The 24,358-nt window shown below is 44.0% G+C and overlaps 1 protein-coding gene across 1 annotated transcript in view; it reads left to right on the top strand.

Moving 5' to 3' along the window:
• LOC119218307 (zeta-sarcoglycan) overlaps nt 1-24,358 on the top strand; it is a 217,066-nt gene that overhangs the window by 129,924 nt on the left and 62,784 nt on the right. The window contains exon 3 of the mRNA XM_037472630.2: nt 21,146-21,247. Coding sequence (XP_037328527.2) covers nt 21,146-21,247 — 102 coding nt within the window. The remainder of the gene's footprint in view (nt 1-21,145; nt 21,248-24,358) is intronic.

The following is a 24,358-nucleotide window of genomic DNA, read 5'->3' as shown; positions in this document are numbered from 1 at the left end:
TCACTGCAAACAATGTGCTCTTTTACGATTGGTGACAAGAAAATGTATAAGAATATCAGGCTGATTTAATTCCAAAGAACGTACATACACTGAAGTGTAAAAAGGGAGGTTTCATGGAAGAGAGCGCGAGTATTAACTCACAGCTGCTTAGAAGACCCTTTGAACGTGTCACTCCCATCACGCTATCAGGGCAGCAGGTACGTGATCTCAATTAGCGCGAGGTGTGCTGTCACAGCTGCTCTTTTGACTTATTGCCCGAGAGAAACGCCGTGTTTGTTTTTAAAATGGTATCTCCGCCCCGATAAAGTGATCTCGGGGAAAGAGAGATGGAAGCAGAGAGACGAGAGAGCCAGATGAAAACAGAGAGATGATGGCGAATGGTGCGTGAAAGAAGACCGATAAGAGGAAAGGAGCGAGAAGAGGGTGATGGGATTGTGTTTGTTTGTGTAGTAGTGTGTGTGTGTGTGTGCGCGCGGTTTAAATAGAGTGTCCCATCATCCACGCTCAGCTTCTCCCTCATGTTCTCTGCCTGTGGGGTCCTTGGGGACTCGGGGGAGGTATCTGTTTCACTGCCTCACGGAGTGGAAGTGAGTGGATGAAGGGTTGGTAGCGGCGGGCAGAATGTTGAGTTATATGTGCGTCTGTGTGAGTGTTACACAGCTCATCAGAGGTGCCGCTGAGTCCGGGGCACCTTCAAGCCTTTATCTCAGCTGTTGTTTTGCTGCGTTTCTACTACTCATGATAGATACCGTTGATGTGTGCACAATCAAATTGTGTCAAAGCTTGTAAATAAATGCGACCATGATGCCTGTTTTAAAGATGAATTCCATAATAATACCATTTCATATAAGAAAGCAAGTCATTCCCATGCGTGCACTGTGCTATCGGGCCGCACTGTTATCATGTGCATTTTTTCCATTGTGTATGTGTCTCTTCACTTGAGTATTTAGACAGCAAAAATATAGGTTGCTATTTGCAGCAGGAAAGGGTTTACAATGTTGTCAACATAGCATATACATTTCAAGAGAATAAACAACATCATCCACATCTTTAAAACTGACAACGCAGTCCTCTCAATCATTGAGAGCAGAGTTTAGGAAAGTAGTAGCATGGCCATGGTTGGTACAGCATGTGTGTGTGTGGGTGTGTGTGTGTGTGTGTGTGTGTGTGTGTGTGTGTGTGAGGTTAAAATGTGCTCTTGAATGCAGCATGAGCTCCCAAACGTGCTGTACTAAGCTCCTCGTCTAGACCGCCACGTCATTACTGCTCTTCACACCTGCACCGTGTAATTTATCTCTCACACACACACACACACACATTTTTCTCACTTCGCCAGTAGCAGTGCTGACCTCAGGTAATGGGAGAGTCCAGCATGAAATACTCTGTCCTCCTGTGTCCCACATGCGCCACACACACACACACACACACACACACACACACACACACACACACACACACACAGAGTGCTGACACACCTGATGTTAATCGCTGGAAAGGACAGTGCACGCACGCTGAAACACTGAACTAGACCAAAAAAAACTCTACACACATTTTATATTTGTTGGGTTTTCATATATATACAAAATGAGTTTATATTGTTGATGACATTGTGATACTTTAAAGCCCTTCTTGTACCTGCACTAAAGATGATGAGAAGGGTTTTCACGTGATATATACCTCTTACGCTATTTATATCGAAATGAAACGTCACTGCAGGGGTTGACTGTAGTATTACATTTGCAACAAATGATTCAATATGTCAACCCATGTTTTTGTAAGACTGCACAATATTCCCGGGGCATTGAACTGTTACCTAATGCACCCTTTTCCTCATGTTAAGCCGCGCAGCTCTGTTACTTAAACATTGATAGTATGATGTCATGCCCTGGACAGGTTACTAACTAGTCCTGCAGCTTCCTCGGTGGATCCAGACGCCGATGTGGCTCTAAATGAATTAGCAAACATCCCTGGAACGGCGTTGGAGACATGACGTTTTTAAAGATATCGTCAAAAAAAATAAATAAGAGAGGGCGGAATCACCGTAGTGTTTTTGTAGAGCCCCGTTGATATGCAGCGTATGAAACATCCAACCAAAAACCATCACACTCAGACTTCCAGTGTGTACCTTCCCAGGCCAAAACCAACAATGAGAAAAAGGAAAAAAAGATAGAAATAAAGACGGCGCTCGCAGCGATGACCACATTTAATCTTTGTCTGAACAAAACAAAGATGGTTTTTCATTGAGTCAGCAACAACTCCAGTTCAAACTCATGAGACAGGCATGAACTTTAGCATTAAATCACTTTAATGTGTATTTTTATGCACCGGCCCAAGGGTATTCTCTTGTGCGTTAGTAAGACAACGTAGTGTAGTGTGTCTGGGCAAATGTGTGACACCTAAATCTGAATCAGTCAGCAATTTAGTCCCATTATTTCCAGTTGCAGTGTGTCAAACGATGATACATAAGGTACACTCCCTCACTAACACACACACACACACCGCTGACCCATTGCCATTGATTGTACAGCTGTGTGAGCTCAGTGTGTGTGTGTGTGTGTGTGTGTGTGTGTGTGCATGCAGCGGGGGCTGTTTCATCTAGCGTGTAAGTGTGTCTGCAAAATACCCAGCAGTCAGCAGTTTTCGGCTTGTTATCTCCGCTCTCTCACTCTATCCCAGATACAAACAATAATAAATAATGAACACACACTCATCTCCATGGAGTCAGTCGGTGTGGATGCCTGTTGGAACAACCACCATGCACTGTATGTTTAGACGACCACATGGGACATTTGCTGGGGGGGGGGGAAAAGAAGGAAATAACAAAAAAAAAGACAAAAAGTCTGTTGGTGCAAATGAAGACGGTGAGATGATCCCGGGCCGAGCTCTTGAGTTCTGATGTAGACAATAATTGCACACCGTATCAGGAAGGTCCGATCACACAACACTTGTGGGCTGTATTGGACTTTCCTCCAAAGCTGCACTCTGGACCTACCTTGTGGTTTTCCTCAAAGGACCACTTAGTGGTGACCCCCACGCAGTCTGCAAAACAGCCAAATTGTTCACTCCGTGACATTTTGAAGCTTTTGTTTGGGCTACAACCCATAAAAAATGTGATTTTGTGATTACGTATAAACGGTTCTGATTGCATTTCTCAACGAAATTATATTTCAGGGAACTTCTGTCTGATTACCAATCCTCTCCCAAAGCATTCTGCAATATTCTAAAAAAAAGCTCTTTTGAAAAATTAAAGGTTGAGGTGATACACCGATCTCAAAGTTCAGTACTGTACCGAGCAAAAGTCTTCATGATTTTGCTTGTTAAACATATTTAACAGCATGTTGTGGTAGAGCCACTTCCTTGTTGCCATAAGGTGGTCCAAAACGGCCCATTTGTAGCAGGCAGCTCTGGCCCCTTTTCATGTGCTTTACCAGACTCACTGAGCCGGTCCTCCTTACACCTGCCCCCACCTCAGCAGGTCAATGCATCGCCAGGTTCCACACCGGATTGGTCGATACCAACTAGATGGAGATACAGTAGATAATCTACGACTTGAATGAGGTCCCATTGTTTTGATGGTAGGGGGAGGGGAGGGGAGGGGGAGGGGGGGGGGTAGATTAAGCCATCTGAATGGTCCATCAGATGTGTTGCACAAAGAGTTAACAGATCCATTCTGTGTTCCATTGTGCATTAAACGATTTCTAGAGGAGATGAAACTCTAATGATCCCCGTGGGGAAATTGGATCGCTGCAGCGGCAAATAAGATACACCAAAGGAAGAGAGCGGGTTATAAATAGGACGAGAGCAAATGAGGTGATATCAGACATAACAAAGCAGACACCTGCAACACTGCATAATACTCAAGTGAAGTCAAATGTGATTCAATAAACTAATTACAGCAGGGAATAAACAATGAATGAATAGAAATATGCTGCTGAAAGAAAAATAAAGGTACTTTATTACACTCATGTAACTAACATGAATTTCAATAATGAAGAGAAACAAAACGCCCAAACCTCAAAAAGGATATTCTCTAATAGCTGTACTTATACAGAGTCATAATGATCTACTTAGATCTGGTCCAATGCAAAGAAACAGGAGTTATGTAACCTGGCATTTTCTTTCATACTGATCCAGGATTGTAACTTTTTCCTTCAATATTTCATGATGAATATATTTTTTCTCGGTAGTGTGAAAAGCTTCTTCTAACATTGAGCTGTGATCTGACTAGCTTTTCACCCTGAAGCCCATGAAAGCAATAGATAGAAAACTTAAACATCGTTTGAAAAATCAATAGTATCACAAAACATTGAGATTCTCCATTGCTGAAGGACTATTTGGAACTTGTAAATGTGCTGTGAGATTCTTCCACTCTTTGGATTTCTGTAATAACTATGAGAAGTACACTCATGTCGCCTTGGTTAGGATCCTTTGCAACACACAAGGCCTTCCTTAGAACATGTGTGAGCTTTTGGTGTCATTTCTACGAGTTTGGAGGCCATCTGCAACCCTGATGTGCCATCGGTGTGCATTGAAAGGAATCCGTTAATGAAGAGGAGACCTTGCATCCCATCTTTTTGTATCCAACAAGGTCATCACCATGACCATGTGTACGGTGTGTTGGGATTTTGATTCTTCTATTGATTACTCACCCCCCCCCCCCCTCACAACTTGAATATCCAGTCATTTGCTTATTAGAAAATTCATCAAGTCACTTTAGAGTGGAGGCAATTTACAGGGCACAAAAACATATTGTCCAACAGTCATTCAGCCACACACACCTAAACACACACACACACACACACACACGGGTCTCTCTTGTTCAATCCAAGGCCTAATGATCTGAGCGGGTGTTGATTCATGCCCAAAATATCTGTGAGTACAGGGGACTGGTTGGTGTGTGTGTGTGTGTGTGTGTTGGTACATTGTACAATTGTGAAGACTGTGTATTGACACGTGATGTGCTGTCTGGTTTGGTGGTGCCCACCCACGTTCTCTCACACGGTGTCACCAGCTGTGACAGCTGACGGTCTGCTGCCCTGCACCCCAGTGTGTGTGTGTGTGTGTGTGTGTGTGTTTGGCACTTAGCTCACCGCAGTAGTCTCCCCTATTCATGCAGTTGTCTTCAGCACTCAGTTCTGTACAGAATATTTTTGTCAATCGAAAAAAACGAGTTAAAAAAATGCAGTGTACAATTTATTAAATAAAAAGAAGAAACTGAAGAAGGAAAAAAAAGCTCTATATCTATATATATTTATATGCATACAGACACACAGACAGCAAACTCATGCATTTAAGGGACCTTTTTATTCTTAAGAAGTTGTATGAACATATAATAGGAAGCATGGCTAAATGCTAAAATGCCAAAAGAACCACAGCATTGATTCTAAACCCAGATGATAGCTAATCAAGCCCTGCACAATAGACACTGCATTGGCTTCGTGTCTGTGACAGTTCACAATGGAAGACAATGTGCAGCTGCCATGAGTGGGATATCGTGCATCCTTTCATTTATATTTTCAGAGTATTTACAAAAAAGCCACACGAGCAGCAGAACAAAGCATCTGCTGGCGTCATGATCACTGAAGAAGACGATTTACTCGCCGTATGTTGTCGGTTTCAGCATCCCGTTGTATTGTTCAGCCCTCATCGCGGAACCGCCCCTCCACCGCGTTGTTGCCTCACCTCACCTCCTTCACGTTCCCTCCTTCCTCTTCCTGTCCTCCCTCCCCTTTTTTTGCGTTCTCATCTCCTCGTGCTTCCTTTCCTTCCGGGGCCCCCGTAGCAGATTCTCCTCGCCTTTCATGCTTAATCTTCTCTTGTCTTTTTTCCCTTCATCCCTCTGCTTATTCTCCTCTCAACAATCTTGTCATTGGAGGCTACCCAACCCCTGTGGAAAGTGTGTGTGTGTGTGTGTGTGTGTGTGTGTGTGTGTGTGTGTGTGTGTGTGTAGGATAGATTGCCAGATTTCCTGCCTGTAAACAGAGGGGATCAAAATAGATCAGTTTGATTTTTCCGGTCCTCCTCCTGTTTTTCAGCCCTCTGTTATCTAAGAGGAAGAAGAGAGAGGGGGGGGGGGTTCTGGTAGAGAATGGGATATATTAGAAATGGGATGATATATGAGAGGAAAATAAAGAGATACGTTTAAAAAAGGAAGTAGTGGTGAGAGGAGACGGTGGAGGAAAAGCAGTCGATATGAAAGAATGATGTTTTTTGGAGGAGGGGAAAAGGGAGACAATGAAGAGACAATATTGGTGATGAGGGAAGAGGAAACTGGTTATAAAAGTGATGATCTGATTGAATTGTATCAATAGAACAAACCCAGTCAAGAGATTACAAAGCTGCTCTCTACGCTTCCTTTGTCTTGCTACATTATAGCTGATCAGAGGCCTTTTGTTGCCATCACTATGTTTCCCACATTGTGTGACATTAACAGGAAAGAGAGGTAGTCCTGTATGGGCCACTGTCACAATCTGACCACAGTGCAGAGGCCTTTCACCACGGCATACAAAGCGTGTTCTAAGCGGAAATAAGAAAAAAGCAAAATCAACATGACAGTAAAAAGTTCTCATGTGTGTTAATATAATAAAACTACAGTGTTAACTTCAGTATGCCTTCAGCTTCAATTGAATTAAACCTGGGGAACACGCAAGAACATCAAAGCTTACCAGCACCAGACCTACATTTTAATGATAGCACTTCAATATTTTTCATTATTCTTTCCCAATACGCCATCCCTCGTCCTAATCATTGGTTAATGCCATCAATCTCTTATCATGTCAAATAAGACCGAAACAAATTATGATAGTTAAGCCCAAGTTTTGGTAAGGTAGGACCCAAATTTTGAATCATTGTCCATCACAGTAAGAGATATTCCACTTTGCAGTGAATCTGCACTTACTATACTCGATCTTCTGGGCTTGGTCCTCATGCGGCACTCAACGTTAGCGAGGGGGCCAATTTTACAAGGACAGCCCAATGTCATTTTCACCCCTGCTTTGAGCTGGCAGGTTCTCTTCTTTGGCACGTAACGAACCAACTTCAACTACCCATCGAAGAGTAAACAAAGGAGTAGTGAATGCGTGTTAGGGTTAGAATGCATTAAACGCCAAAGGCACTGTGCTAAGGGAGTAGTGTCATGGCGGTTGTGGTGCTGGACCCAAGAGCAGAACACTGCAGAAGAGGTTCAGCAGTGTTTATTTTCAAGCAGAACCAGGGGGCTGCGATGCTGTGAGCGGGCTGGAGGGGAATCCAGAGTGGCAGAGAACCCGCGCGGCTGAGGCAGACAGGACATCGTCACAGGGTGGCAAGATCCGGCCCGGGGGACCGAGGGGAGGGCTGGAGGAGACAAAGCCCTGGAGGTTGATTAGTGAAAGGCCTTCCATTGGTGGGCAGGGCACCGCCCCGACCACGACAGGTAGACGGATGCAGGGATGTAACCCCGCTTTAGAAATAAGGTCATCGATCTCCTCGCCACGGATTCATTTGTAAATCTTGACATTTTGCAAGACGTGTCCACTGACTTTTTTTTTTTTTTTTTGCTTTTGTCTAGAAGGAGGACGCATTTATTTATTTTTCTTGACATTTCAAAGAAAAAGAAATGAAAAACATTTTAATTGCATAAGACAAGATATTTCTAGATGCAGATGACAAATGATGATGGATGATAACAAGGATCGAGGATCGGTGGAATCGTTGGGAATTCCCGTTTGTCGGGAAGAGGAGCTCGACGTTTATTACCTGCTGCCGTCTAATGGGGATTCCCTTCATTTGTTTAGAAAGTTGTATTCAATCACACTCGCTGTGGCGTAACGGGAAGGGAGGCGATGCCCCGTGGACGATGCGCACGTGAGCACATTAATCTTCCCACCAGTTGTGCCCCTCTCACTTAGCGCACGGGCCCCCTGTGCGACACACACACACAAAAAAAAAAAAACTTTCCTCACACAACAAAGAGACCCGCCGTTACCAAGTGAGTCTGATTGCCGTTTCATCTTATCTGTTAATCGCATTGCAGCAAATCCAAAAGAGGGCATTGTGAGTGTATTGTGTTGTAACACAACGTACAGTATCAGCGGGTGGTGACACATTATTAAAAAAAGAGAAGACATGACTGATCCCTAGATGGCATGTGGCGCCGTGATTAATCTGGTTTAGAGCACGCTTATCCCCTTCAGTTGTGTGTGTGTGTGTTGTTTATAGATCCGTGTGTGTGTGTGGATGCAGAGGAGATGCAACGGGGGGGGGGGGGGCTTCTCTCTCCGTTGATAATTTATCTTTGTTTCACATGGTCACAGGGGCTGGATGGTACATTTCAAAGGAAAAATTGCTCAACCTTTAACGTTGCAAACTTGGTACAGCAGACTTTGAATGAGATGTCGAGACAATGCGGTGGGGGTGTGTGGGGGGGGGGTGGATCAGGATAATGAGGCCAAATGGCCTTCTTTGAAATGGAAATAGGAAATATAAACCAGCCTAATGAGTATTCTTTATTTTTGATGTCATATTGGGGGCCACCATACTCTGTCCTTTATTGGGGGGGGGGCGACAAAGGAAAAAAAGAAAAGAAAGATAAGCCCTTTTCCATCTTCTATGGAAATGCCTTACAGAGAATCTCTTTTAAAAACATAATGAACAGCATCTGATCAAGTCTACCACATACCGTCAAATAACAAATACAGTGATTGTTGTAGTCTGGGCTACAAAGCCAGCGAGTCAGTTTGAACATGCTGCAAAAAGACTCCAACAACAATTCAAATTAAAAGAATGACCAAAATATCAAATACAACTTCCGCCAAAACTGAGCTCAGTGTGGATAATTTGAGGACCTATCGATCGAAGCTAGATGCTAACGAAGAGACTGTGATGGCAAAAAGAAAGAAAGCAGATTGCACCCTGATTACAGCCGCATCTCTCAGACAAACAAACACCAGACACACAGAGCATTTCAATCTCCTCACCTTTGGCGTTTTCAACAATAAATGCATTCATTCCGAGGTTTTTTGAGTGATAAATGCTCACCTGATGTCCTTTTTCCTTTTTCCTGTTCTCTAGTGTCTTTCACACTATTCTCCACGTGAGGCTTTTTTGAATCCCTGGCTCTGAGGATTAAAAAGAGGGGTCGGACTCAAAATTGGCAAAGGATTGTCTGAGACCCTAAAAAGAAAAATCCTCTTCTTTATCTCTCCCGTGGGGCCTGTACTAAAACCTCTCTAACTTTGTTCTGCTTCCCTTTATCAAAGTAAAACCTTCGACAGAGACTGTCCACACACTGTGCTGTGACTTAGAAGAGCTTCTTGCCTGTGTTTTAAAGGGATGCACACCCTGTCATTTCAGGCAAATCTGTCATTTCTTTGTTTTTTTTGCTGTGGGCCATCTTCATTTAGAGTGAACAAGTCACACTAATACTGATATGTACACAACCTCATGCACCCATAGTGAAACCAAACGCAGTTCGTATGTGCACGCGCCGAGCAGAGGCCCCAAAACCACAAGACAACAAAAAGTCCCGTGTTGACCCACAGAGGAAGAGCCTCCCTAAAGCTGGGTTTGTCTTCATGGCCATCGGAGGGAGGCGTGAGGAAAATGTAAGAAAAAAGAAGGATGTTCTGCAGCACAAATCATGAACCGTTTTAAAAATGTTGGTGTCATCAATCTGTGTTATGGGCCTTTTAGGGAAGTCGCAGCAGCAGAATCTGTAAAAAGAAAAAAAGAAGCCATTCTGCTCAGTCTGCCATCCCCTTGTATTAAGCCTGCAACGCTGTACTTTTTTCCACAGCACAAATTGTGTCAACCGGTCAGAAGTTCCAGATGACAGATTGTTAGGTCAGAGATATTTCCAGGGCATTGTTGCATTTCAATGTGACCAAACAATGACAGTAAATATAGTAGCTTTACGATCAGACTGTCTCAAACTTTTCTTTTGCAACATATACAACTGAATGACCTTCTTTTAGTACATGCTAGAGGTTGACTTTATTTGTAAGGGTCCATATACAGCGGTACATATACTCTGTGTTTCAAATTATTTTTAGAAGTCTGTAAAAAAAAACGACCCTTCATTTATTAACTCCGTTAACATTAAGACATGAGTTTTCTTTATTACAACATGATGCTAATTTACCAAATGATGGTCCCATTTAGAGTGAGATACTCCATGAAGGAGGGTATGCTGGGTATGGAGCGTGGATAACTTGTGAATGACAAGTCGCTTCTGTCAAGTTGGCCAGTATATATATATATATATATATATACACACACACACACAGAGTGTAAGCACATCTTCAATGCTCATGACTCATCCTTCATCATGTACGCAGCCACCCCCCCACCCCCCCCTCAGTTTCCGTCTCTATTTTTCTCTGTCTCTCTTTTGAGTTCCTGCTCCAGCTCTCTTTGCTATTGATGCCCTTTCTTTCTCTCCCACTCTCTTACCCTGCTGCTCCCTCTGTCTCTCTCCGACTTCCCTCATCATGCCTTTTCTCCCCCCCCCCGTCTCCCATGTGTACATCGTCCTGTTTTCTTTCATCTCTTCTTTCTTCCTACCACGTCTTTCTCCATGCCTCTCAATTAATACTTTCTCTCTCGTTTAGCCAATGGCTGTCTGCAGTGACTGACTGCACAGAAACAACACACTCGGGTTGTAGGCTGAAGGCACACACACACACACACACACCTGGTTACTGTATCCAACACGCTTAAATTCACACAGAAAAGTGAACACACGCATCGGTTTACACACCCTGCCCAGAGATGTAAACAAACCCATCACCTAAAGGAGACCACATCACGCACATGAACACGTACACACATGTTGTGTGCACACTGCTCGCACACACTTGATGGCAGGCAACAGATTTCACAATCTCTTCACTATATAAAGCTTTAAGCTCAACGTGCAAGTTTGTTTTTGCAAACACACACACACACACACACACACTTTGTTACACTCCAAGAGAGTTTCTTTTTTTCTGCTTGTCCATTAGGACAAAAAAACGACAACAAAAGCATTGAAGACGTATTCAGCCCTGCATAACTAACTTGATAAGCACAGATAATCCGGATGGATTCATACATGGCCTTTTCGTGGTCATGGTCACTAAATCTCTGAACAACTGAACCAATGAGATATTTCGGGAATGACAAATGAAAAAGGTTGTCAGTGGACATGGAACCCAGTTTAATATCGCCATCATCTGCAACGTAGGCAGACATTTTAGTGAACATCATTTCCCAATGTTTTCTTCATCTCCTCTTGATGATCCAGCTGATTGTTAAACTTCTGGGAGGCGGGGCCATGTCATAACCTCCTTCACATCCCTGACCAAGGTCATGCGTTGACAAAAATGTTTTCCCTTCCTGTCCGTGACGCAAGGTGAAAGTCACATGCACAGACGCATCATTTATCGTGACGTCAACGGACGGATGGACAATCACCCACTAACGTGCGCCGCAATTTGTCTGTCAGCAATGCGGCGAGTCGGGGGGCGTTTCCACTCTGTTGGATATTCAGGTCGTGTCCGCTCCAAGCTGACAAGTGACATAGTAGTTGGCATTGGATTAAAAAAAAAAAAAAAAAACAGTCATTTATCATTCATGTTGTTTAATTCGAGGTTAATAGCAGCTAGAGCTAGCATTACTCAGCGCATGTTTATTTCACTTTAAAATAAGTCCAATTTTTTTTTCTCCTCCCCTGTCTTTTTCGGACGCATTATATCATGAACATGACGTCAGTGAGGAGATAGATACAGTGTGCAGTTTCAACTCGTCAGACAGACAAGAAATAAATAAATAAATAACTACTTGCCTTTGGCCGTGGACAGAAAAGAAATGCGCGATGGATGAAGCCAGACGTGTTTTGTCACTTCTCACCGTGTGTGTCACTCAAACATTGTGAAGAATCCTCCACACTAAAGATGGTCGAGTCCGTTCCCTTATTTCTTCCTGCTTGTTTTGCTGGCAGCGGATCGATTTGGACCCTATACATTGAAGCAGATTTGTTTTCGTTATGCCTGTCACTCAGAAACATTCCCAACAGCGGCAGGAGACGTGCGCCCTGCGTGGGAGCTCTACGGAGGCGCGTGATTGGCAGACAGGGGAGCTGGTGGCCCACGGAATCCAGCGGGGATGATCTGTCGCCCGCAACCCATCACGCCGGTCACAGACCAGGTAGCAGGGGCCCGGAAGATGAGCGCCGGGGTCACCCGGGGTTTATTTTTCTTCTTCCCCCGGTGCGAGGCAGACTCCCGGTGCGCTCGTTATCCATCACGACGAGTCACTTTTCTACTGAAACGTACATTGGTGGTGGGCCGCATGCGACAAGAAAAGAATGTGAAGTCCAGATCCGCCCAACGTGATGCCTTGGTGCATTTCCAGCTGCTCAGTGGAGGTCTGCCTCTCACTCCATGAACTACAGCTGCAGTACGGCGCCGTTTCATTCTGCTATCCTGCAGTTGCGAGAGTGAGCGACTTGATCGGGTCCGACTAAAGCCTGGCTTTGAATAGGCGTTGTATCTGCAGCACCGTGGGGGGAGTGACACATATGCATGGCCCACAGCGCCACATCACACATGCAACAGGAAGGGGATTTCAAGCAAACTCTATTTTGACCTCAATAGTCCACACAGGTGATGGTTGAGAAGGATTGAAGTCCAAGGAGTAGATTTGGCCCCGGACCGTCTCCCTCACTATCTGGACTGAGACCAAGAGCAGATCAGTGTCCGGTTGTTTGGGACAATGGCAAAAAAAGAGAGAAGAAGTCAAGATAGAGAGACCTTGCTCACTCAGTTCATCTTTTGAAAATGTAGAAATTGGAGGTTTTCTATTACTTTCCAAAGAAAACTAATTATTGTTACAATCTTTTCTAGTTGATCGATGTAAACAGGTATGCCGCTAAAGATTTTGTAGGGAATTCAAAACTGTTATTACATCATTTATAGATCTACCTTGTACTCTGGATGACATTTTTGTGGTGAAAACATTTGCCCTGGGTCCAATTTTAAATGTTACTAACAACAACACGTTTGATTTGAGGTGAATAACAAAACGCCCGGGCTGCAGAAAAGTTGTGTGTAGCACGTTGAATGCAATTTGCAGCAACACAAATGAATTATGGATTAAATGTGATCCCTGTGTTAGGAAGGCAAATAGATGACTGCAGCCGCGCTGAATATCAGGCGGTCAATATTAGCACTCTCACTTGTCACCGTTTAAATGGTCCCAGTTCAAACTTCCAAGCTAATGCAGAACATGAACGAGTGGGCTGAACTGCTCTCGGTGTACCATGCGCTTTTAAAAATGCATGCAATGGGCAGACTGGTTCGAGATGATAGGAAGGCAACAGTAACTCAAATAACCAAACATGAGAGCATGGATCCACCCTGCCTTATCGTATTAACGGTTCAGGCTGCTGCTATTGGTGGTGTAATGGTGTGGGGGATATTTTCCTGGTCCCTTAGTACCACTTAAACATGGTTCAAATGCTGCAGCCTAGTATTGTTGCTGACCTTGTCCATCACTTTATGACCACAGTGCACCATCTTCTGAGGCTACTTCCAGCAGGTTAACGCACCATGTCACAAAGCTCATCTCACCTCAAACTGGTTTCTTGAACATGACAATGAGAGAGTTCACTGTACTCCAATGGCCTCCCGCCACCAGATCTCAACGCAACAGAGCGCCGCTGGGATGTGGTGAAAGATTTGCATCATTAGATGTGCAGCAGACAAATCTGCAGCAACAGCGCGATGCCATCAGGTCAATATGGAGCAAGACTCTGAGGGATGATTCCAGCGCCGTGTTGCACACGACGAGTTGAGGCGGTTCTGAAGGCCAAAGGGGGGGCCAATCTTTCACTAGCAAGCTGTAGATAATATAGTGGCTGGCGAGCGTGTGCTATTACCTTTTCCTCCTCATTTTTTGTTGCCGCTAGATTAAATAATTAAATGACTTACCATTAAACCACGAATTTCCCCCCAACGCACACATTTCAATCTTGCTTTTAACCTCATTCATTTATGCATTATAGATGCTCAGCTTCTGCATCCACAGCTACAACAGTTTTGAGCGTTAAACCCTGCCTCACATTACCAGCAATTTTTACACCAGACACTACTTTCTCTTTTTAGAGCATCGAGGGAGAATATTTGATCCAACATCCTCATATACAGCTATTCTGTTCCTCCTTCTGACATCAGTGTTTCAGCCGGTTTTAGATTGGATCTTATTCTGCAACCGACATGGGCTGAATAGGAGGCACTGAAGCGGGAAAAAACACTGACAGAGAACCCGTCACCACTTCCTGAGAGTGGTCATGTCATTTTTAGATCACTTACACCCCAAATAGGCAGCGGAGAAACCAAGCTCTTTTTCTACACACACACTGCAGGCCCTAATATTGTCTCAGTGAGTCAAACAATGTGAATTACAGTTGGTTAGTAGATTTAACAAAGCAATTCAACAGTGCTCGGACATCCCCCCCCCCTCCCTCCCCCTCCCAACATCTTGAGAGTCATTGGATCATGTGAGTACGGTTATCCCTCATCTCACATTGCGTCCTCTCTCTCTCTCTCACGTGTTACAACAAGGACCGAAGGTGACAGCGGTGAAGCAGACAGAAAAACACCCGACGTGCGAAGACGCCGCGCGACCCTTTCTGTCTTTTGTCACTCGGGCCTCTGTCTTTTGTCACTCGGGCCGTCCCTCGGGCTGCCGGAGGGGCGAAGCGGGACGCAGCTGTTTGTGAACGCAAGGGGACGTCAACCCGCACTCGTCGACCCGTTCCCTTCGCGGTTCTCCGTGCGATTTGTGCGGGGGGGGGGCGAGCGAGCGGGTTTGCGCGAAGCGGGGGGGGGGGGACTCCCCGCCGTCATTTGTCAGTCAGAGGTGACCCGGGACGCGAATCTCACGTTCTGCTGCAGCGGACTGCATCGCGTTTTGGGGGCTTGCTAACCGTGGAATGTACTGGGAAGACCGATTACTGCACTATTCTTAATAATAGACAAACTTGAAATGAAAAATGAACGCTCCAAGTCGCAGTCGCACCGCTGAGACGCCCTGCAGAGAACAGCTGCAGAACATCTGCATGGATTGAAATGAGATTTTACCAGCAGGAGCTTTCCCTTCCCAGCCGATGAGTTAACTGACTGCTAATATGTTTCTTCATCCCAGCGTGTTCCTTTAGTCAATCTGTCATTTATTTTGTTCTTTTTTTTAATGAGGAGTTACTTATTTCCAAGAAACCTTTATGAGCATAATACTGGTGGCTTTGGTTCAATACACATCTGTAGATTAAATGAGTTACTCGTAAAATCGATGGAATCTTATTAAAGTTAAAAAGGTTAAAGTTTTTTTTTTATTGTCTGCCGGCCCTAAGTCAAAGTCAACTAAGAACGCCAATGATGGAGGACGGCCCAGCGCTCCACTCAATCCTCTATTCAATGACGTCTCAAAATTTAGGATACAATTTAGAGGAATAATTTAAACCTGATCCAATAATTAGACCTATTTGGCTACTGCAGCTGTTATTTCATAAAGACAGTTATAGATGGAGGCACCGTGTGTGCATATATGGTTTTTCTGTTTTTATTTCTGTTTTTATTGTTAGCAATGGGTGGAGGAATCATTCACCACCATTAATTTGTGTGTATATATATAATGGTGGTGAATGTTATAATGGTTGGGGAAACACTGGTTTATAATACATTATAAATCCAAACGCAGGATATTTCAGTGCTAGGCTCCTCTTTTTGACAGGAACATTGATCTCCTTCACTTTTAAGCTACAGCTAATGAAAATAAAAGCTTAGGTTTTTTTTCTTTTTTTAATATGAAACAGATGGCGGACGTGGCGAGTTTGCATTAACAGCTAATGGGAGCATCTGTAAAGTAACAAACCTTACCTTTCCAACAGGGGAAACCAAACATAAAGGCATGTCGCTAATGCTGAATGACGGATTCACTGCCTGGGCTCTATTTGGGAGCAGATTACAAGGTAGATAGATAAGAAGTGCAGTGGAGGAGGGAGAGAGGTGAAGAGGAGAGGAGGGAGATAAAGAAGAAGATGCTACTCATGCAGCGGCTGGCACAGGGCCCCGAGGGAGCTGTTAAGGTAGCTTGACTTTGTGAGCAAACTGCATCCTGTCCAAGCAGTCAATAATTTCAATAAGGCGGTTGCCTCCTAAATGGATTTTGAGGACTTGCAGGATGAGGTTGGAATTTCCACAATGACCTAATTCAAGTCGCTCCTCGTCCTGTGCATGAACTACATGTGGAGCAGTAAGTCACCCAGCACACACTTATGGATAGAGTGTGCGTTTATGAATAGAGTGTTGATATCATGATATGCAGGTGTAGCTTCAGATGAAGCATGGACCGGTACGATTTCAAACAGCTGTGCTCGGCACATTGAGATTTGATTGCGTTGAATTGGATCCACTAATAATTTGACATATTTGAAATGAGAGTCATCTTCTCGACACTGACCCTCAAACACGGTTATGGATCCACACGGCTCAGAAAGGCCAAGGGCGGCCGGAACGCTCACGAGTTGTGTGAATCCCTTCAGCACACGGCTTTGCCATTTCCTCACCTGTTTTACCTCCCCGCCCCCCCCCCCCCCTCCCCCCCTTCTCCCTATCTCTCCTCCCACGCTGAGGTCTGCTGGCTGATATTAAAGGTTATGTGAAAATTACAACAGTCCTAAAAAATAGAAATGCCTGAAAAATAGCCCATGCATCACCACAGGGACACACGGTGTGTGTGTGTGTGTGTGTGTGTACGTTTGTGTTTGGATGCCCTGAAGTCATGGTCATTGGTTCTTTGCAGAGGTGGGATCAAGTCACTGTTAGGCAAGTCACAAGCAAGTCTCAAGTCATTGCCCTCGAGTCCCGAGTCAAGTCGAGTCAAAGACGAAGCAAGTCCCAAGTCGAGTCACAAGTCACAGCCAACAAGTCTCAAGTCGAGTCACAAGTCGTACCATTTTAGTTTCGAGTCATTTCGAGTCATTTTATTATAGTGGGGACGGGGAACCCTGGGTGATGGTGCGCTGCCTCACAGACCTAGACTACGAAGGGAAGGGTAATGGTGGATCGACTGTGACTGTGTTATAGTACTGTAACGCTCACCCCAATGCTGCAGCGTAAATAAGGAGGCTTGCAACTCCGCTGCATTTATTTATATAAAACTACTCAACTTCGGTCACTGTTGGCCGTCACCACGCCGAACGAACACTTCCGCATACACGGCCCCCCAAAACTCGGGTTGTCTCGCGTAACTACAGCTGGTAACAGAGCATAACGTGAACACATGCAACATCTGCATAACTGATTAACTAATAACTTTAACTCAGCTCATTACACTACTTTAAAACGGACGTTGGCATAATGTTGGCGAGGATTTCCATCGGAGTCTGAATCCGGGTTCAAAAATCCCGATTTTTGTAACCATGAACGAGCTGTCTCGTTGATACGGTCAAATGGACTGCAGTGATTGGATGTTGTTCAGGCAGCGCGCGCTCTCTGCATACAGGTGGCGCACATTTTTTTGACAGATGCAGATAAACAGAGCGGCGCGGTGGTGTGAAAATGTTTTCCCCCGGTTTTCATGGGAAGTAGCAAGTCTTCTCGAGTCAAAGGGCTCGAGTCCAAGTCAAGTCACGAGTCATCGGTATTCAAGTCCAAGTCGAGTTGCAAGTCTTTGTACGTTTTGTCGAGTCGAGTCTCAAGTCATCAAATTCATGACTCGAGTCTGACTCGAGTCCAAGTCACATGACTCGAGTCCACACCTCTGGTTCTTTGTATACGAGTGTTCCATGTGTATAACCCTGCTTTCACGTGAAGGGACAGTTGACCTTTCCACCACGTAGTTATCTGAGAAACTACTGCTTCGAAAAGGAAGTTCACCCACTCACACAATGTGTTGACCTCGCAAATGCAAATGTGCCCCCACTTATTGTTCTTCTCTGCTCTCTGTGCCATTGAATTTCATTGAATTTACAGTGGGCAACATGTGCTCCAGTCAACTCCTGTTTGTGACAGTAGATAAGTTCAATAAAACCTTTTACTTGATTAGATACAAATATGGTTAACTATACTATACTATATGAACAAGTTGACTGGATAGTCCAAAACAATATTTGATCAATAAAGCAAACAGCAACCCTTCTTAAAGTCTGCTCCAGCTGTGTGATACTTTAGAAGTGAATGTTGCATTAGCTTGTTTAATTTTATCTGCCCCAATAAAACCCTATTTCAATTAGCAGAGAAAAATATACAGATGAAAAATAAATACAGAAGCATTATTGTCATACAAATAAACCTTTTGGCACACCAATGAATACTGTTTGGGAACCGGGGGGGCTTTCAGTTCATAGACACTGATAAGAAACATCAGCAAAACATGAAATAAATAAATAAAATATAAATTGTGAATAAAAAAAGCTTTTAGCTGCTCACAAAGTATTGTAGATCTTTAGACAGCGATGACAGTTTGGAAATGGACCTATTAGGATTCAACAATGCACTGTCAACCGCTTCAAGCATGGTGTGACAAAACCCTCAATAATAGGGCTGTCTATTGATGCTAAAGAAAGATTAAATTCAATATGTCATTGGAGGTGCAATAACATCTCCTCCTGGACACACAATATTTCTGAGAGACGCGAGGCAGTCTCTCCGTAGCAGTGAACATTTTTTAAATGAAAGAGTAGAAATAGTTTCTAGAGCGTGATGGCTGATGGTCGTGCTTTTCAAAGAGAAACATTGAAAAATCTCAAACAAGAATTTACTGAAATACAATCTGATGAAGCGTCTACGGTAATAACTGCAACCATCAGTGAATTTCTGACAGCATGGGATGGGAGCGCCACATATTCGATCATGTCTTCTGATTCAGGGCCTTTTTGATATCGGTTGGTATAGGCGATATTCAAATAGAATAGACAGTGTGTATATAAATATATATGTATATATGCATATAGAATGAAAAAGAAGTAAGATGAGGTGAGACAGACAAGTAGCTTGATGGATACACATGTGGACTATTCTTATATATATAGATATAAAATGAAATATACAGAGAAAAATCTTGCCGTATTTATGTTATCTTTTACTTACCGTGAGGTCCAGGTGGTTGGAATCCATTTAAGTCAGTTTGTTAAGTTTTACTTAGGAATAATCTGAAGGTTTATTACCAATTATTGCTCAATTACAAATAATTACCAGAGGGGGGGCTTTTTCATTCGAGAAAAGCTCTGCTTCAACGTGTAACACAACCTATGATCTCCTTTCAAAAACCAATTCAACAAGGTGAAAGAGAGAGGGAGGCAGATGATGAGGGGATGGAGAGAAGGAGGACAAAGAATTCAGATTCAAGGAGAGAGCTATTCAACGAAAAGAGCCATTGACCCATTTTTTCCAGTTTGTTGATGAACTTCCATTGTGTTCCAGTCTTTGCCAAAACTGTCTCAAAGGCCCCTGCATGCCAGCGATGCATACTGGATTGAAAATGAGAAGAAAAAAAAAAGAAGAAAGAGAAAGAGTGAGAGCTGTCAGAAGTCCTATTCTGTGGTGGACGTTGGGGCAGCCATGTGGGGGGGAAAGACACCCTGATTGATTGTAACGTCATGGTCTGTTATGTTTTTTATAATTGGGCGTGTGACTGACAGAAGGAGAGGACATAGAGGCAAGGTAAGATCATTGTGCACCTTCCTGCGCGTGTGCAAGTCCTGCCATACAGCCGAAAAACAGGCATTTCAGTGAAATCTCCCCAATGAATCAGTGACGAGATCTCGATGAGACGTATAAAATGAGACGAGAAATTAATCTCCAGATCCATCGTTCAGGAATGACAAAAAAGAATAAAACAGAAATCATTTGAGTCTAATGCAATATCAGCAGAACATCTTGTTTGGGTTTTCTTCCGGAGGAGAGGAGGCCATTTCACTCCGTCCTCGTTGCTATGAGATTTATGCTTTTTCTCCTCTTTAAGTTTTGCATTTCCCCGGCTGACATGTTCCCGTCTTCCATTTCCTCCTCTGCTCTCCTCATTGTCCTAGCGCGATTTATCTCTCCTCTCTCTCTCTCTCACTATTTCAGTCTTATATATTCATCGAAGTCCTACTGTATGTTTCCACCCAACCTGCTACAATACAATGCCCACACGCCGGTTGCATTTGCTGTGCTACCTGCACCCTCCCTCTGCTAAGCACAGGTTTGACATGGTCGAGCAGCTGCCCCTCTGCTCCGTAAAAGCCCTCGCTGCCCCCCGGATACCCGGCATGGCGGCGTGAAAGGAATTTAATCTGACCATACAAGTCCGATCCAACCATCTCTGAAGCGCTCCCTCGTGTTGGAGCCTGTAAAAAGGCGGGACAAAGCCCCTTTTTTATGGCAGCGCGGCGGTCAGGTGATCAGAAAGGAATCTGCGACGTGAAGCACGCGACATGCACGCCACGACTGGACTCAAACTCAAAATGCAGATTTTCTGTTTCGTTTTTCGATGAAATTCAAAAATATGCCTTGCAAAAGCAGCGGTGCAAAGATGTGTATATGCAGCAATGTCATGATGGGTTTTGTTAGATTTTTGTTTGTTCTTTATCCTCTTTGACTCATAATGAACCAATTAGGCTGCTGGAACGTTTTGGGAAGAAACTGATGTCCTTACTATCAACAATGAATCACTAATGTGATGTGAAAAGAAAATCAATAGATCTAAACAACAGAGCAAATGGTTATGCATTGCATAGACAGTACACATATTTTTGTGTGTTATAGAATAAGATACATTATTACTTTATTATTATACGTGTTGAAACCTGCGGGCAGCCGAGCCGCAACGTTCAACCACAGGGAAAGCTGCATGAATAACTCAATCATTTATTATTATTTATGCCTTGTCTGTCTATACTACTAAATATAATAGAATGATACACATTAGGCTATCGATTTTTTTTATCATTTGTGAACATGAATAATACAAAAAAAACTCCTCAGAATGCAGATGAGCAACAGCAAATCGTGGAATTTTCCGGCTCTGTGGAGATGAGGAAACTATATGTGGGGGAAAAGCTCATTTCTATTGTTCACGCTGGATTTATTTAACGAATAATTCTTTTGACTGTCTCTTTCCGTATGTGCCTCCGTATCTTTAGGAGGGAATGGGCAATCTGCGGGTGACCAAGGAAGGTGTCCGACTGGAGGGAGTGTCCGAGTTCTTATCGCCTCTCTACGTCAAAGAGATCCAGTCTCGTAGGGTAAGTGTGTGTGTGTGTGTGTGTGTGTTTATGCACCCCTTCTAACCACTATACAAGGCCGAAATCAGACATGTACAGCATGTGTCACGTGTGTGGCACACTATATGTGGGACAATCCTTGGACACTGTGTGTGTGTGTTCATATGAAGAGAAAAGCAGGCGGAGGATTCACTGTAACAGCGTCACACTGTCTCAAACACATGCGTAACTCCCAGCAAGCCTCTGTTCCTACTAACTGTGTTTTACCACCTGTTTAGCAGTCCTTTGGAGAGTGTGGTCGATTCACAGCTTTACAGGAGCCTGGTCACACGTTACATGGACACACACTGAGGACACACTGACATGATGCCATGCAATTAGCAAAGAAAATAAGACACAAACACGCTCCCCCAGCCCAACGAGTATCTCTTGGCTCTGGCTAACTAGAGGAGACGAGAGGGCTTCAGCAGGGAGATGGACGGGTGGAAAATAGTGATACACACCGAACGTTGTAAGAGGAAGAGAAACCTTCAAAGGCAGGAAGCAATGAGAGGCCCTTCAGGAGTGAACGGAGGGAACAGATAAGAGACACGGGGACATCGGAGGCTTGGTACGGACCGTCTCAGCGTTTTCAGCATTTTGCTCCTCGCTTATTAGTCCAAAAGATGCCAAACACAAAAGGGGAGAGTAATTGCATGGCTTTATGAATAAAATAGAAATCCCATTTTCCATGAAGAGGTTTACTTGGGGAAACTACAACTTACAGTCACTTTTGGTTCCCGGCCTCTGGGTGGGGGGGCGGGGGTGGGGCGTAGAGAGCCAATCATGGGTCAGTGCCCAAAGGGGACGCCGTGGAAACACAAAGTTGAGATGTACGCCTCGGAGGAAGGCTTTACTTTAAGGGAGCTTCCTGGTGTCACATATGCATATGTGCCGCTGTTGTTTCACTGGTTCACCTTTCCCTAGGACTCTGGGACGGGTCATGTTTGGTGTCCTCAATTACAAGAGTATAATGCATTTAAACAAAAAAAATAATGCCGGCAAAAAGCTCCAGAGAACATTTTGGAGAAAACAACCTTTCGTATAAAGTATAAAGGAATGTAGGAAGAGGAAGATGGCACCCCTCCCCCGCAGCGTATGTCATATTAAAATGTTTTGCATACGCACACATTTGCATTTTACATAATAAGGGCCAGGCCTCTGCATTGCAATGAGAGGAAGGCAAATAGAACATTCTGACTCCCAGAGAGCTAAATACAGAACTCTGCACATAAGCCACACCATCAACAACAATGGCTTACTGAGAAATTAGATTGACTGGGTGGGAGGGAAAAATGCAGGGTGCAGGAGAGCGAAATGACTCCGGATGGGAAGGGAAGGGAAAGAAGGAGGCTCAGCAGGAAGTAAAGGGGTCAGCGTGAGGTAAACAGAGCCGCACAGGTGGTGTGAAAGGTCTGAATACATGATAAGGGAAACAAAGGGGGGAAAAAAAGAGCTAAGAACTGGCTTGTGGAATGAACAGGACGATGCTTCTTTCAATCACTTTGTTTGACATTTTAACATGCTGTCCCTAATTTACATTTCTGCCAGAAGGGGGGGGGGGGGGGGAAGTTGAATTGCGCTTGTGTCTTGTTTAGTTTATGTCAGAGATGTTTGTCCCTCGTCAGGCTGTGACTGAAGTCCTCCTCCTTTTCACACGCCTTACGTCATCCATCCATGCGTCTGCACCTCCTACGCCGTCAATACCAACCAACTCAGTGATTTCCTACCTTTGGCTCGTTATTTATCGCATATGGAGTCAGCTTTCTGTCTGCCTGAAAAGAAAAGCAGTTCAAAGTGCTTTGGGACGCTTTTTACGTTTCCGTTTCTTCCCATTTTACGTGTAGCTGCCCTGCAGATGAATAGATCTTGTGTGAGGTCAAATACATCCAATTTTGCAGTAGTTTCAGCTGAAATAAACTCCCCATCAATGTGTTTGGATTCATTCTTAAGCATGTTCTAAATTTGAGCGCTTGCGCTCCATAATTAAAAAGAAATCGCATTGCTTCAGTGGGCGACGTGGATGACTCATATTTAGAGAAATGCAGCACTATATTAAATCTAAAATAGTTTGTTTCACAAGCGCAGCATAACTGGCTCAATTGCCACACACCATCATGGTTCACCTATATACCAGCACAAATAAATACATTAACCAATGCAAAATATAAAAAAAATGTTACCCATGTTTTAGTTAAACCGTACAGTAGTTGTGTTCCTTGGGAGGAACGTCACCATGATCAGGGCACCGTGCACAGCACAACCGGGGTTCTGACAGCCGCCGCACGTCACGACAGAGCCGTTACTTTCACTAACAGCAAACCCGGGGTGCAAGCTGGGGACGGATGAAAAGGTGTGACAGCTGTCATTAACGGCCCCCCCCTACAGGGAGTTCTCTATGGTTGCTGTGCATCATGTTCACAAAGCGGGGATGTTTTTTTCTCCTCCTTCCTACAGTCTGTATATATATATATATATATATATATACATGATGTATACAGTCATAGTGTACATGCACCTGGGAGACGCAGTGGGATGTTCCTCAGAGCAGCAGCTTTTTGAGAGGATTTCAAGCTGATGTCTTTAAAAAGCACACCATGGATGCATGGTTCCCTCTGTGTCTTGCCCTCCCTGCTCTGTTCCCATAAAGGCCTTTCTTTAGTGACACACACGTGCACACACACACATACACACAAACACTGACAGTCGCCACATAAGCCCTAATTGTCCCCATAGGGGCCCCTGCGATGACCTACCAGCAGCACAGAGGGCTCAAAGAAAACATCTTTTATTCTGTTCTATATGATTTTATTTTTTATTTTGTTCTGTTTTTACTTTCCATTACACCTTTTCTTCCTCTACCCGCTGTCTATAGCATTTACTTTTCTTTCTCTAACCCGTCCTTTATGTTCTGTTTTCGTTGTCCTTCCTAAAGTAATACTGGCTCTCCAGAGACAAGCCTTTTATATGTGCAATAAACTTAAAAAAATAGAATGAGCCTCCTGCACACAGATCGGAGATGTAAGCATGAACGCATGAAAAGGGAGGGAGCTCATATATAAACTAAAGCAAGTGTTAGGTGATAAAGCTCGG

Source organism: Pungitius pungitius, chromosome 9, assembly GCF_949316345.1.
Source record: "Pungitius pungitius chromosome 9, fPunPun2.1, whole genome shotgun sequence".
Taxonomy (NCBI): domain Eukaryota; kingdom Metazoa; phylum Chordata; class Actinopteri; order Perciformes; family Gasterosteidae; genus Pungitius; species Pungitius pungitius.
Note: the sequence above shows the minus strand (reverse complement) of the source record. Positions and strands in the feature narration are given on the sequence as shown.